A 16568-nucleotide genomic window follows, 5' to 3' on the forward strand; every position below is an offset into this window, starting at 1 on the left:
AGGCGGCATCCTTCAAATGCATATGAACCATGCGAAGCTTTAGTTTTTCGGAGTAGTCGTCACCTCCAAAAGCAGCATCAAATTGCTTGACAAAGGATAAAGCTTTCTGGGTATCTTGCTTTCCATGAAAAGCATCAAACTTGACGCTCTTCTCTCTTGGCTTGAAGTCCATCTTGCTGGTTGATGTAATTTCCTTTGCCTTCCTTTCCCTTACCTATCCCGAAGAAGTTGCATCTGAGAAAAAAGTTGACTTGGGAATAGCCTCCCTGTTTTTCCCACGAGAAATAGACTGGGTAGCTCTAGATCCTTCTACAATGGTATCTCCTTTGGCTCATAGATAAGCTTTGGTGGATTTCACTCCTTCGGCCTCAGTGGCTTGTTCATTGATAAAGTTTTCAAATATTTGAGCCCTTCTTTGGTTCTCCAAGCAAGGAATGATCTGAAAAATCATATGAACTGCTGAAATTCATGGTACTCTTTTGATGACCTTGGTTCCCATCAAGAATTTTTGTATCAACCTCATTGTTGTTCCCTTCATGTGGTCCTTGGTCTCCCTCTGCTCTCGACATGGCTCTATCACCCCAAAATTTTCTTCAAGAGAAATCCTGCTCTATTACCACTGTAAGCCCAGCGGGGCGTGCAGTGACAGACTCAATCATGTGTCAAAGAGAAAGATATAGAGAGAGAGGGAGAGAGAGATGGGAATAGGAATCTTGCACAGCACACCACATTGAGCAGGGAACAGGCCTTGCCTCCTTTCAAGAATTTATTCAGGAACAATCCACGGGCGCGTTGGCCAAGATCAATACAATCAATGAATACAAAACAAACGGATATGCCGATGTAGGATATTCAAGTCGATGTCGATGTCGAGGCACGAGATCTCTGATGATGCCGAGTGTTAGGGCTTTCTTATGTAATTCTTAGACCTTAGTCAAAGGGCTTGGGGGTTAGTTACGTGTGGATGTACCTTTTGGGATCTGAACCGAGTGGTTATTCCCAGACAGTTGCATCTAGGGAATGGCGATGATTCTGATCGTTAATGAATGAAAGAGAAGTTCTGCTATGTTTTTTGCTCAGCGTTTATCATGTCTTTCTTGATGTTTGTGCAATCATTATGCTGTTGTGATAAATCAGAGTCTGTGCTTTGAATGTTGTTGAGTGAGTATTGTTTGTTAATGTCTTGTACAGAACTTTTTAGAGGCCATGTATACACTGGCGATCCTGCGAGTTCGAATGCCCTGAGTTCCGGGAGGATATGACATATTCAGAGGACCGCTAGCCTTGGATGTTTGAAGATAATTCGGGGAATTCAAGACGATATTATACAAGGTTAAGGGCCAGAGATGCTGATGCTGCTTTAACAAGCAGGAATGATGACGAAAAAGGTGATGATTATGATTCAGATTATGAAGTTCCTCCATGGACAAGTGGACCTTTGGAAACTGTTTTGGAAGAAGATGTAGAGGAGGAAACATTGGATCAAGAAGCAGAGGATATTGATGATGAGGAAGAAGTACATGATCAGTTTGTGGATGCTGTTCCAGGAGAAGGGATTCCGACAGGTTCGGTACAATTTGAATCTGATTCGGGCATTCCAATTTTAAATAGTGATTCAAATGTTAATGCAGAAGCAGGAAGTGTTGGGGATGCTCAAAATCCACCAGTATTCTCAAGCACTTTCAGGACATTTCTTGGAGGAACCTTGTTGAACAGAGCTATTAGGGAAAGTAGTAGGAGAAGGTTGCAGTTTCAACCATTACCAGTCTTAACAAGGAGGCTAGTTAGAGGGGCAGCAATGAATCCTCAAAATCCACCAGCACAGAACCCAAAGGTGAGATCAGCAAAGTTCAGGGGAAAACCCAAGGAGGACCCTGATTGCCATGTAGCCCAATTTCAAACAAGGTGGGAGGCTAGTGGCTATGACACTTTATGGGGGAGAGGTGAAGAAGAGGCAGTTTGCTGCTACCCTAGAAGGCTCAGCAATGGATTGGTTTAGCCAGTATGGTTTGGGACATTTTGGAAACTTTGATGCTTTGAGAGATAGTTTTCTTGCCAGGTTCAGAAGGGAGAAAACAGCCAATGATATCATAAATAAAATTAAAGATCTTCAACAAAAAGAAATGCTAGTAGAGGACTATGCTCAAAAGTTCAGGGTTCTCTCTAGAAGATTGGAAGGAGCAGATAGGCTTTCCAATGAAATGCTAGCTTCCTATTTCCTGAATGGATTAAGGAAGACAATCAGATCAGCAGTGGCTAATGTAGACATTGTTGCAGGTTTTGATGCTTTGGTGCAATCAGCAGTAAGAGTGGAAAAGAGGTTGGGTGTTACCAAGAAGAAGAAAAAGAAAAAGAGGTCTGATTCAGACCTGGACTCTGACTCTGATGAAGACACAGACTCAGAGAGCTCTGATGATAATTCAGAATATAATAGTGACTCAGATTCAGATGATGAATCAACTAGCCAGAAAAGGAAAAAGAAGAAGAAATCTTCTAAGTCCAAAGATAAGGGCAAAAAGAAGAAGAAAGGATTGGATGATGAACAACTGTTAAAGAGGCTTAAAGCATTGAAGTATGCCTCAGCATTAACAAATGACAGACCAGTGTGTCAGATATGCTCAAAGGAAGGACATTTAGCAACCAATTGCTGGTATAACCCAAATTTCAGAGGAAGAGTTCCCCTCGGTGTACAAAGGTCAAAGCAGCAGCAGGAAGAAACTTCATCTAATCAAGACTTCCCTGCTCAAGCTAGAGGACCAAATAGACAGTTCAGATCACAGCCTAGACAAACATGGCAATCAGATTTTAGAGGAGAATTGAAGTGCACTTATTGTGACAAAGAGGGCCATAGACAGGGCCCAGCTTGTGAGTTATGGTGCAAGCATAGGACAGAGAGGGGTATCCCAATTGTAAGGTACCCTGTATAGCAGATCAAAATCAGAGAGGAAAGATGCAGCAAAACCAACAAATAACACAGTTAAATGCAGTGACAGTGGCAGAGGACCAGTTTCAGAGCAACTCTGATATGGTTGAGAATGTTGCTTGTGATTGTTCTGGATGTGTAGTCCATGCAAATGATAAGGATGGGAAACAACAGGTTCCTGCCTTGGCAGTGACAAGAGCTGCAAAGTTGAATAAAGGTCCAATTCAATGGGTGGATCAGGAGAAAGTTAGAAGCAAGGTTCAGAGGAAGTTGGACAAGAAGAAGCCAGCTTTGGAAGAACTATTGTCAGAACAAATAGAAGAGGTTTGTGAAGAACAAGGACAGGACAAAGGAGAAGAGGAAATTTCTAGGGTTGACTCACTCTATGAAGCACTGTTACATTCAGAAATTCAGATTTCTCTTGACCAATTGCTGACATTAGTACCAAGGTTCAGAGATTTGCTGTTGAATTCTTCAGAGAAAAGGTGTTGATTCACCTCAAAGTAATTTTTCAATGAGCAATATTGTTCAGGTGGAAGATGTTGATTTTAAAGTTCCTGCCATATCAGTCAAATATCAGGGCCAGTCCATACATGGAGTTCTTTTGGATGGTCGATCAGGAGTTAACATACTTCCTGAGTCAGTTTATATTCAATTTGGGAGCCAAGAGTTGCATCTAGCACCTTTTCAGGTTAAAATGGTTGATCAGAGGAGATTACAACCTTTAGGTTTGTTAAAAACCCAGGAGATCTTCATTGCAGGATTGAAGTTTAAGGTCAACTTTGTAGTACTCAGGATGCAATCAGGGAACTTGGCCTACCCAATGCTCCTTGGAAGACCCTGGTTCAGGCAGGCTAAGTTAAAGCAAGATTGGGGAGCTAATATGGTGATCTTGAAACAGGGGAACCAGAAACAGACTTTACCCATGACATCTACTATACCTATGTTAAAGGAGCAAAGAGCTTTGTGGGCACAAGGCATACACCTGGCAGATGAAGTAGAAGATGAATATTTGAAGGCCAATCCAGCAGTTGTCCCAGTGTTTGATATAAATGTGATGACTATTTTGGGAGATTATGAGGATTGTTTTGCTGTAGCTGCAGAAGGGGAGACAGACCAGCAATTACAGGATATTCAAACAGGGACTAAGATGACTAAGGAACAATTCAGAGCTCTACAGGAATCAGAGCTGTCACAGTCAGAGGAGATGCAGAATGGTCTATCAACTGATCAGGCTATTGCAATAGCAGAGCAAAGATATGAAAACAGTATGAAGAAATCAGCTAGAGTTATGGAGGATGATCTGAATGAATGGAATTTGGGAACAGAGAATGACCCTAAAGTTGTCAAAGTTAGTGTTCATGTGGAAGGAGAATTCAAAGACAATCTTCTGAAATTATTAATGGAATACAAGGACATTTTTGCATGGGAATATTCAGATATGAAGGGGATTGATCCTGCATTTTATTCCCATAGGATTAATTTGAAGCAAGATGCTAAGCCTGTTATCCAACAGAGGTACAGAATGAATCCTAACTATGCAAAGCAGGTTAAAGATGAAATTGACAAGCTGCTCAAGGTGGGATTCATTAAGCCTGTACATGAAGCAACATGGCTATCTCCAATTGTAGTAGTTCCCAAGAAAAATGGAAGAATCAGAGTTTGTGTGGATTATAGAAAGCTCAATGCAGCCACCATCACGGATCCTTTTCCATTACCTTTTGTAGATACTCTGCTAGATTCAGTTGCAGGGCATCAAATGTATAGTTTCTGGATGGGTTCTCAGGATATAATCAAATCAGGATGCACCCTGATGATGAACACAAAACAGCCTTCATTACAGAGTGGGGAGCATTTGTGTTCACAGTAATGAGCTTTGGATTAAAAAATGGACCACCAGCTTTCTCAGAGGTGGCAAGCAGAGTGTTTGAGTCCTATTTGTCTTCTTTTATGAGGGTATTTATGGATGATTTCAGTGTGTTTGGATCCAAAGAGATGCATTTGGAGCACTTGAGGAAAGGTTTTGAGAGATGCAGGAAGTATGGTATGTCATTGAATCCATACAAATGTGCAATTGCAGTTAAAAGAGGAGTCTTGTTGGGCCACGTAATTTCAGAGGAAGGTACACAGGTGGATCCAAGAAAAATTCAGAGCATCATAAAGTCCGAGAGCCCAGTGAATCTGAAGGAAACATCTAGGTTTGTGGGTCAGATCAAGTGGCACAGTAGACATTTAAGATATTTGTCAGATGTATGTGCAAGAAAGGAGTAGAATTCAGGTGGTCAGAGGCCCAGGAAAAGGCATTTCAGTTTTCAACACTAGTAAAAAAAAAAAACAAAAACAAAAACAGACAAACACTGGCATTTTCTTTTAAGGGAAATTTCATTTTGTTCTAGACACTCTCTTTATATGATCAGAGGTCTACTGCAGAAATCGGATTTTGCTGATCAGGGATTGATGGGTTCAGGTCAAATTTTTGGAAAAAATTTAGCCACCAGGCTGTGCCAAGTGTTAGGGCTTTCTTATGTAATTCTTAGACCTTAGTCAAAGGCCTTGGGGGTTAGTTACGTGTGGATGTACCTTTTGGGATCTGAACCGAGTGGTTATTCCCGGACAGTTGCATCTAGGGAATGGCGATGATTCTGATCGCTAATGAATGAAAGAGAAGTTCTGCTATGTTTTTTGCTCAGCGTTTATCATTTCTTTCTTGATGTTTGTGCAATCATTATGCTGTTGTGATAAATCAAAGTCTGTGCTCTGAATGTTGTTGAGTGAGTATTGTTTGTTAATGTCTTGTACAGAACCTTTTAGAGGCCATGTATACACCGAGCACACCACGGGGATGACCCGTAAGTATCTCTCATCGGGCTAGTACCGAATCTAATATCCGAATCCAAATCCAATGAATCCAAGACCAAGTCTAGATCCAAGTCCAAGTCCAAGTCCAAATCCAAGTCCAAGTCCAAGTCCAAATCCAAGTCCAAAACCAAGTTATATGTCTTAAGTTCCATGTTCAAGTTCCATGTTTAATACCCAAGTTCAAGTTTCCAAAGTTGGGTAGCGGCTGGGTTGAGCTGAGTAGCGGCGGCTCTGGAGTGGTTGAGTCGGGCGGGAGTGACTGAGCTGAGCGGTGCGGCGGCTCTGGAGTGGATGAGCTGAGCGGCGGCAAGTGGATAAAGATGAGGGTCTCCTTGCTCTCCACAAGTTTGATGCCTAAAACAAGAGGGCTCTAGCTTCTTTTATACTTGGGGACGGCCTTGCGTTTTGCCAAAAAGCCATCATGCTTTCGCTTTGCCTTTTTATGCTTTGCTTTTGCTCTTTTTACTTTTATTAATAAAATATTACTCAACTTTTGGTGCTTTTCTTTTCTAGCTTGAAGTGCTTTTTGGCCTTAGAGCTGCTTTTTTAAGCGCCTTTTAGCTTTTTAGTCCGGCTCAGTCTCCTCTTTCCAATGGTGCCCTTGGCTCGCGGTCAACCCTATTTAACTTTTTGCTTTTTCTTGCTTTTTTTAAACCAAGAATGGTGCCTTTTCTTAATCAAACCTTATGGACCCTGTCCCCATGTCTTCTTCCACCTTTCTTGTGTCCGGGCATGGGTTTCATCATGTGAAATAGAGCTAGGAGGACCAAATAGTTACACAATCCTTGGAGTTTTTGTTTTCCAAAAAAGAGACTTCTATGAGATAGATTTCAAACCAAAAAAGGGGGAAATCTCAACCAAGCCTGTACCTTGTGCTGCCAACGAGGTCCCATAAGAGAGGGAGTGAAAAAGATACCATAATCCCACTCTCATAAATTGGCCGCGCTTTCTCTCTGCAGCCCTCAAAGATCCTTGGATTCAGGCCCAGGTGGCCATGAGGGTGTGGATGATATCACTCCAAATCCTTCAAATGCACTGTGACTCATAAATCGAAGTGCGCTCCAAGGCCTCATTGCATCTAGCCTGCCAAAATGTGTGAGGGTGCAGTACTAGCAATAATCTCCCATGCACTGTCCAATTTCTGTGGTGGGGGGGGGCGTATTGTGACTCTCATGTGTCCTGAAGATGGCACCGCCGAGCGACTCCTAGACAGATCATAATGGCCAGATTCCTGACGTTCCCCTCATACCTGGGCTGTGGGGCCGATTATGAAATACCCGATAGGGCATTTGCCATACAACCAAACGCTTCAAGCATTTGTGATCATCTCTAGGGCAGGATCAGTATAAAAGTGCTTCCTTGTTCTGCCAACAACTCTCACAGGACGCACCACCGAGCCCTCGGTGATATCGTGCACGTCACATCTCTCTAAAGACCATCCATCCTATCCAGAGAAAAAGACTGGTGCATCATCCCTTGGGGAGGTTCATACTGACAATCATCTTACAAAGCAATACCCTACACTGCACGGTGCACCTCTTGGTCTATGATGTTCAATCCCCCCTTGCTATGGTTTCCCAAACAACTCTAGCCCTGGTGTGTACTGTGCCATCTAAATCCTAACCAAAGAGAATTCCTAATGAGGTGACATAATTAGCCAATGCATCCCTTATGAAGAACCAAACAAGAAGTGCTAAACCAAGCAACGGCGGCCAGCAACACTTGGTTAACCACCAAGGCTCTAGATGCCAAATCAAGCTTATTGCTACTCCAATGCTGAAGTTTTCTTTCAATGCTCATGGGCACATGCACAAACTGTTGTGCTGGGGACATGTGAATGCCAACTTGGTAGCCAAGATATGTGGCAATGCATCCTCTCTCAATCCAAGTGAACCCCACATCCAAAGCCCAATCTACGTGGAGAATCACTAATCCAAAATCCCACAAACTTGTGCCAATTAATGGTGGCTTCTGCTGCCAAACAAAACACCTCCAAGGCAGTCCGGAAGGCACATGTGAGGGCTCCAAAAACATCATGGTATCATCTGCGAGGTCTGAGTCCAATAACTCTTACTTTGTACGTAGAGGCAAAGTGAGGTTCGAGACTCTTGGGGTAGTCGGAATGATACTGCTCATAGCGTTCGCGTCTATGAGGTATAGTAAGGGAGCTAGGGGGCATCCCTGCTGCACCGAGCGGGAAATCTGAAAACTCTCACCACGTTCCCCACATGCCAAAACTTTGCTATGGGCCTCGCTATACAGGTATGAGACCCTTCTGATCCAATCTTGAGAAAACCCCATACGTGCCATTATGCCTTTCAAGAAGTCCCAATCCACTCTTTCATGCTTTTTCAAAGTCGACCTAGGCGAGTTTGTATCTAGCCCTTTGTGGTTGTATTTAGCCATTCGAGGGCGTATTTTTGGTTAACTAATAGAAGGGTCTTTTTCCGGGGGAAAAAAAAGTGATGGGCCTCCGCGTATGATCCATTGCTTGATATTGGTCTTATCCCCACCTTTTGGGATAAGGTGAATAAGACTATTCATGAGAAAGGGGAGCATCGTACGTGTACGCCACATGGCCTGTAAAGCAACAGGGATGGGGGGGCGTTGTACCTGTGCGCCACATCACGTGTAAAGCAAAAGTTATCTCATCCCCAATATGGTCCCAAACCTGAATAAAAAAGGATGGGGATAGACCATCATTTCCTGGGCTTTTTTTCTTTTGAAAGAGCATGCAATGCATGTCTCAGCTCATCTTTTGAGAAAGGGGCATCCAATGAGAAACACATATCATTTGTGATCAGTCTGTGCGTGCACTCCCAAACTTTATGCTGTGCATTATCTCTATGTGGACTCGATAAAAATCTGATATAATACTCCTTACCTTTTGTGGCCTAATCTGAATCTCTCCCTATGAAGCCTGCAAGTATCTCACCCATTCCCTACTATGGGTAGGCCCGTGTGTTCAGAAGAAGTGTTTGTTGCATTTGCCTTCTTCCATCTGTGCCCAAAAGGCCTTGTTAGCATAAAATGAAAACTCAGCCCACCATTCTATGGACATATGCAGCTCTGCTCTGGGATCCAAGGAGACCAGCTGCTTCTGAAGTGTAGCAATCCTGTGCCTAATAGCTATCTCCTTGTCTAGGACTTCATGTTTCTTGGCCAAAGCATCGCTATGATAATACTAGCCGGTCCTTTTTAGGGCCAAAGCAACTCTGTTGTCGAGGGTCGGGATCATTATATGACCTCCAAATCTCTCTGACTTTGTGGAGTTCTGGGGATGCAGTGAAGCATTAAGAATGAAATGATTAGGTCGCTCTCTTTTTAGATGGATTCAGACTTGCTTGACCTTGACTTTGCTTAGAGCTTTTAAAAATAAGAGAAGTTACAAGTTATATAAATTGCACTGGCTTGGCCTATTGGAATTGGTGCTGCTTTGCCTACCGGGATTGGTGCCTGTGGATATCTGCTGGTTTGGTTAGTCTTGAGTTTCTTGGTTTCTAGGCTCAAGATTAATTTTATTTTCTGCATTTATGTGCATTGAAATATGTTGGTAAAATCCTGATATTCTCCTAGAGGCTGCTTTTTTTTTTTTTTTTGGGGGGGGGGGGGGGTGGGTTGATCCTATCATTTTTTTAAACAACAGGCAAGGAAAGCTTATGAGAAAGAGGAGCTTGACAATTGCTCCTTTTGGCCAAGAATAAATTGGCGTTCCCAGATTTTTGATAACATTACTTACCAGCCCATACAGGACAGGTTTCAAGATCTTCAGGTAATTCTTGAGGAACTAATCTTCAGCTCATTGATTTTGAACTCATTTTTATCATTTGGTCTATTTTGGCATCTCCTCCTGGTTACAGAGACAGAAGCTTGAAAAAATAGCAAATGCACAACTAAGGAAGGATATGGAGCTAACTTTCAAACCTGAGATAAACCAAAAGTCAATTCAACTGTGCAAACAGGTAAAATAATGACACAAGGATTCCCATCTAGAAATTTGCGGAAGACAATTTCTCAAGAAAAATAATTATTCAACCATTCAACTTAAGCTATCGCAACAAATTCAACATAAACCAAGCTTTACAAATTAACACATGAAAATATATGAAAAATACTTAGCCTTGTACGACACAAACATTGGGTTGTGCAATATTTCCTCATGTGTGTGGTTTGTTTCCCACACATGAGTATTTTTAAGCATTGAATTGATAAAATAGGCCATAGCCTCCGAAAATACAAGAGTTGTGCTTTTTCTTGCACGGCGCTCTCTCTTTACTCAAAATAGAGAGCTCTTAAATATTAGATTACTTGGGGTTAGGAGAAAGCTTTAAGCTCTACAAAATAAATGTTTGCAAGTCTATGCTTCAAGTCTAGGCTTGTAGAAATAAATAAATAGATGTGCACAAGCTAGCTTATAAACACAAAGCTTGTCCAAAATAATGAATGCCTTTCAAAAATAATAATTTATGTACTTTCGTCTTAATCTTCCAAGTCCTCTTCACCTATAAAATATCCAATAATAAATTGGTAAATAATTATTCCATAGCTATATAAACCATCACCACACACATGTCCATCAGGCATAAGTACTCGAGGAATCACGCTGCCATACACAATAACTGCAAACAAACATAGGAAGCCGAAGTATACATACGTCAATGTGCACCAAATGTATTAATATTTAAAATGGCGTCACCCATAATATTAATATAATTTGGCATGATGCAAGACAATCCGGGCATCCCCAAATTATCTAAGAGGGTAGAATAATATTTTTAGGTGGCTTAAAATACATTCTCATAATATTCCCTCTTGCTTGAGTTTGCAATTACCCTCAATTGTGGGTTTGTTGAAAAGAAGGGAGGATCTTAGGGAAGGCTTGTAAATATTTATCAGGCACCCATATCGCATCTTCACGAGAATTATTTTTGAAAGTTAATATTTGATATATTGATTGCCAGTACGGGTCGATGTAATCTTGTTGCATGCGCGGAAGTCTTGCTATACTGATCCACAGTCCTAAGCTTGATTAAGAACAAGATGTTGATTTAAACATTATGATGATATCTGGCTTCTTTCTACATGATTAATGCCGACTTCTACTGCTAAAATGATGAATGACTTGCTAACTTTTGTTGAGTGATGATTTATGCTGCATGAGGACATGGTCGGCCAGCTACAGATGTTGTTGGCCAGCATTGGACATGGATATTCATAATAGCTACAGATGTTGTTGGCCAGCATTGGACATGGATATTCATAATTTATTCCTGTGATAAATACTACGCTTTGCCTTCTATGCTGCTAGCTGCTTGTTGCCTAGGTTCCCTTGATGGCTGCCAATTGTAGGCTGGTTGCCTCTGATGGCTATCGACTCAGATCCAGACCTCCATGGTGATGATGACGCTGAGGACGATGATGATGATGCTGACTGATGGTTGATGTTGTTGGTAAAGATGCTATTGCTAATGACCTAAATGCCGTCCTAAAAACTGAAGGATTAATCAGGGATTTATGATGTTCATATTGGAGATTAGCCATGGCACAAGTGTGCACGTGAGATCCCCTCCTGCTAAACTTGATGAGGGTGGACACTTTGTCATCCTTCCTCCCTACTGATTCTGATCTTCTACTTTAACTTTGACTCTTTTGTTTTGAACACCTTCCACTTCTAACAAGTCTTGCTAAAGAATTGAGCATCTATTCCACTACTGTCCCCATGCTTGCTATTTCTTACTCTTGACATAGCGGTGGGTCACCTGGCGGAACATATCATGCTTGCTGCTAGGCCTTTGGAACTGAATTGAGAGCTAATGATGCACTGTTTTTGAGTACATACTCTCAGGAAATGCTTTCCTCTAGCTTCGCCTGCTGTAGACCACTCCATCTGCTCCCCTGCTACATTCTTCTTCTAGATCTGTGCACCTCCTCGGACTTATGCTTTGTAGTGGAGCTTGAATGCTCTAATACCAATGTTGCATGTGCGGAAGCCTTGTTGTATTGATCCACAATCCTAAGCGTGATTAAGAATAAGATGTTGATTTAAACATGATTAAGACAGAGGACAGATGAGAAGAGAGAGATAGTTAGTGTCAGGTTTTCTTGTATTTAATATGGTACAAAAAGGTGGCTGAATGCTTGTACACATGGTTAGGCCCTTGGTTAAGGGGTGACCTCTGGCGCCTTTCTACATGTTTAATGCTGACTTCTATTTGCTGAAATGATGTATGACTTGATAACTTTTGCTGAACGATGATTTATGCTTTTATACATGCATGAGGTGCTGGTCGGCTATTTATAGATGCTGTCGGCCAGCATTGGACATGGATATTCATGATTTATTCCTGATAAATGCTACTTCTATGGTACCCCTTGTGTTGGCCTTCACAATTGACACTAGCCATCTGCTGCCTAGGTCTCCCAGAGGTTGGTTGCCGTTGATGTCTGCGGATTGGGGTCCCAGATCCTCCATGGTGATGATGATGATGATGATGATGCTAACACTGATGCTGATGCTGATGTTGGTGCTGGTGCTGATGTTACTACTGATGACCTAAATGTTGTCCTAATTGATGGATTAATCAGGGATTTATGATGTTCATGTTGGAGATTAGCCATGGCATGAGCGTGTACGTGACAAATCTGCTGGTCAATGATAGTATCTAGAATCAAAACTTCTTTCTCACCCTGAAAAAGAGGTGGGTCCTCATACACAGGACGAGTGTGAAGTGATCCCTTGAAAAGTTTAAGCAAACTAACATGAAATGAATTATGAATCTGCCCCAATGAGAAGGTAATTCTAATGTGTAAGTAATATCATTAATTTTGTTAATCACCTTAAAAGGTCCATAATATCTTAGAGCGAGCTTAACAGGTGGGAACTTTTCAGCACTCTTAAGTCTATGTTTCTCAATTCTCAAAAGTACATAATCTCCAATTTCAAAAGAGGTAGCTTTTGGTTTGCAGTTTGCTTTCTTAACATATTGCTCTTGAGCATGTGCAATAGAATTTTACCTCACTCAAATGCGACTAAAATCGATAGTAAAGTGATCAGCAACTTTGATTTTGTGGAAAAGCCTGTAACGGGAATAGGCAAAGCTTTTTCATATAAGATCTCAAAAGGTGGTCGACTAGTAACCGAATGAGGAGTATTAGTGCAGAAGATAAATATACTTTATCTCATGAACTAGGTTGTTGGGCAACATAGGCTCTAAGTAGATCCAAGATAGTGCTATTAGTAACCTTAGCATGTCCATTCGTTTCCGGATAGAAAGCGGTTGAGAAGTCTAACTGAATGCCTAAGTTGGAGAAAAGAGTGATCTAAAAGGTATTGTAGAATCTAGAATCTTTGTCAAAAACAATGACTCTTGGCAAACCATGATGCACAAAGATTTGCTTGATAAACATGATCGCGGCTTGCTAAGAAGTGAATGTATTTTTACAAGATAAGAAATAAGTTTGTTTACTTAGACGGTCCACTATAGTCTAAATCAAGTCATTATGACCAGGATGTAGTAGGCCAACCCGAAATGAAGTCCATTGATATTTGTTCCCAAGTATCATTAGGGATTGGTAAAGAATCTCGAGGAGTAGAAGTTTTGCATTCAGAATTGAGAGCAAGATTCATAGCAGAACTAAGATTACGAGGATAAAACATATTAATATATGTCCTAATGGTAGGCTTGAGACTGGAAATAAAATTTCTTATTTGCTTTCTTTCTTTGACCTTCTTGATCACTTGAACTTGCAATAGAATATCCCCAAATTTTTCAATGGAAGCTTGGACATTCTCTTTTTCCACTTGGCCTAAAGTAGCCCGTCGTTGACAAGCTTTAGCCTTGTATTGCGAAGGAAGAAAATGTTTCTTTAAAAGCTTTTGGAATTCTTTCCATGTACTAGGCCGATGCTTGTCCTGCTTAATCACATTCCACCACGAAGCAGCACTTTCGATCAAATGATTGTACGCATATTTAATCTCCTCTTTTTTTGAGAAATTTTCGCTTGGAAAATAATCATCTAGCTGACTGAGCCATGTAATAAGCACTCGAGCGTCTTTCTTTACATCATAGTTCTAGAAAATGAATCCATTTTGGCTAATCCGTGAGTCTTTCCGAGAATGTAGCCTTAACAATATGTCTAACATGATCACTTTCCTCTTTATCAGAATCGGAAAAATCACGTTTGCGCTTAGAACGGTTAATACGACGCTCTTAACTCGTGCATATTGTTGGCCCAAGGAAGCTAGGGTTACACACAAAAGCAAGCCAGTACATACACAATACATAGAGATGCTGACAGATAGAGATGCAAAGCTGTAGATTGCATTGGAATGCATGGAGCTGAGAAGTCAACCCACAATACAAATAAACATAAAATAGGTGGGTGTACTTTCACACCAAGTGTGCTAGGGGAAAAACCCAAAGGAAAAAAGTGTCCCTAGTTATATCCTATTCACATGTTGCACTACAACCATGTAATATGCCAATAAATTTCCCCTATAGTGGCAATCTGAACCTGTACAAGGTCGGTAGCAGATCACTCGCTGTAGAAGAGCAAGTCCAAAGCTTTGCGGAAAGCTTAAACTTCTCTTGAGACAACGCCTTTGTGAATAGATCAAGAACAGTATCCTATGTACTCTGTGTAGCCATCGAGCCTCCTATTTTCGTCTTCTGTGCTACTACAGTTGTGGACAACCATGCACATACGTGTGTGTGTGTGTTGTAATATTGTTGCTGTGACGTTCAGAGACTCCTTTGAAGCTTGTTTTTGCTCCCTCCGTCCATTACTCGCCTCTCTTCAGTCATTCGTATCCCCTTTGCTCTTTTTCGTGCTCGCTCCTCTTTTCTTTCGGGTGGGCCTGGGTGCACGCGTGCACGTGTGCGTGCCCACTTCTTGTTTGTCCTCATCTGACTATGTTTTATATTTTGCCTTCTCTTTTACTTCTTTTTTCCTTTTTGCTTCGCCTCTCTCCTCTTCTTCTTTGCTTTTGTCTTCACCTTCTCTTTTAGTTCTGTGTTTGTGTGTGCTTGTCTTTTGTGTTTCTCGTGTCTGTTGTCTGTGTTCTTCTTCCTTCCTTCCTTCATGACGCAATCTGTAGCTACTTACCATAGAAGGGAATTGTTTGTTGATCCCAAACGCAGACAATTGCATTGTGATTTGGAAGCCTCTCCGGTGTGACAATCTTGAATTGCAGTAGTTCTACGACACTCTTGAGGAAGGTTGTGGAGATATTCGACAAGCATGGGATGCGCGTATGCCAGATTTTCGCTTGAAAATCCCGGATCATGTTCTCTTTGACAGTGTAACAAGATTATCACAGAAAGCGGCAATTCTTTTTTTCCTTGGTAAAATGCCTGCTACGGCAGATGCTGGTCAATGGATAAAAGCCATGCTTGGGGATGTTTTGTGTGCCTATTTCTCTTCTTGGTGTGGAAAAGTGCCCATGTACCCCAGTTTCTCTCACAAGGTCCTGAACACAGTGTTGTGAGAGAAATCTCATGGCAATGCGTCTCTACAAATAAAAATCAACACCATTCATCATTGAATAGAAGTATAAGACTGTCAATATTCTTAGACAAGTTATACTTAGTAACTTGTTACTTACCAAGTCTGGAGTACCAATGCCATATTTCTCCCACCAAGACACACTCTCCAACTCTGTGTCGCTCAGTTGTGTTGTTGGCCGTCCAAACATATGGCTACTGTTCTCTATATGAGAAGCTCATCCTCCAACTTTCTCATAAGTTGCACATCACCACCCACTAGCCTGGAAATGTAAGAGCTCCATCTTGCCTTTAGCTCCACTCAAGTAGTGCTCCTCACTTCTCCAAAGAGGATGCAAAATGTGTGCAATTGCGTGGATTGGCCTATGAAACCAATCCTTGCGTTGGTTCCATATCTCCCTAATATCTTGAACTCTGCATATGAGTCAAAGTTGCAAGTGGGAAAACAAAAAGTAAGCAATGAGCATATAGTTCAATCTTCTAAGTTCTATGATCTATCTAACTTCAAGAGAAAGAATAAGAGTTATACCCCTCAAGACACAATAATGTACAAGCATCGAGGGCTTCTCCAATCTTGTCCAAGAACTCATAGAGGAGCCCAATGGTACTCCCCTCCATATCTGTGAGTCGAAGGACACTATCATAGTAGCAATGAAACGCGTTTCGCATCCCCACTGAAGTACGAAACGTTTCGTTAAATTTGAAACGAGTTTTTTATGCTTTTTTTTTTTTAATGTCAAAATTGGGAATTTTTGCCGTTTGAAAACGTACGGCTCAAAATTTGGGCCTTTTTCAGCCTTGCGCACGCGTTTCACAGAGAGAGAGCTTACGTACGAGTTTCACAGAGAGAGAGAGAGCGTGCGTGCGTGTTTGCTACAGCCTTGCAACTAGCAGGTTTTACCTCTCTCTCTCTCTCTCTCTCTCTCTCTCTCTCTCTAGCTTTCTCTCTCTCTCAAGACTCTCTCTCTCTCTCTCTCTCTCGTGATTCGTAAATCAAATTTCAAATTGCAATGTCTTGCTTTTATTTACACATTTTTAAGTCTATAAGATCAAGGTGACATGTTGTTTGTTTGCAGTCTTATAAACTGATATGAAACTTGTTGAGGGTCCCTATTGTTGGGTCCCCCCCCCCCCCCAGGTACCCCTCCCGTTTCATACTTTTGGGTCGGGCAATGAAACGTTTCGAAACGCGTTTCAAAAACCTTTTTTATGAAACTCCTGGCTACTATGGACACTATGAATGGGATTGAGTGTCTTGACAAGTGCCTACGTATCATTCCACG

General features: G+C 41.5%; 1 protein-coding gene across 10 annotated transcripts in view; it reads left to right on the forward strand.

Moving 5' to 3' along the window:
- Nucleotides 1–16568, forward strand: part of LOC147603789 (uncharacterized) — a 152219-nt gene that overhangs the window by 90014 nt on the left and 45637 nt on the right. For 8 of the 10 annotated variants that reach the window (XM_086796067.1, XM_086796070.1, XM_086796069.1 and 5 more), the window contains exons 7-8: nucleotides 9429–9554; nucleotides 9643–9744. In XM_086796067.1, the coding sequence (XP_086652193.1) occupies nucleotides 9429–9554; nucleotides 9643–9744 (228 nt within the window). The remainder of the gene's footprint in view (nucleotides 1–9428; nucleotides 9555–9642; nucleotides 9745–16568) is intronic. The other 2 variants (XM_086796071.1, XM_086796073.1) reach the window with 1 other exon arrangement.

This window comes from Cibotium barometz, chromosome 63, assembly GCF_041138505.1.
Source record: "Cibotium barometz isolate CiBa-2024 chromosome 63, ASM4113850v1, whole genome shotgun sequence".
Classification (NCBI taxonomy): domain Eukaryota; kingdom Viridiplantae; phylum Streptophyta; class Polypodiopsida; order Cyatheales; family Cibotiaceae; genus Cibotium; species Cibotium barometz.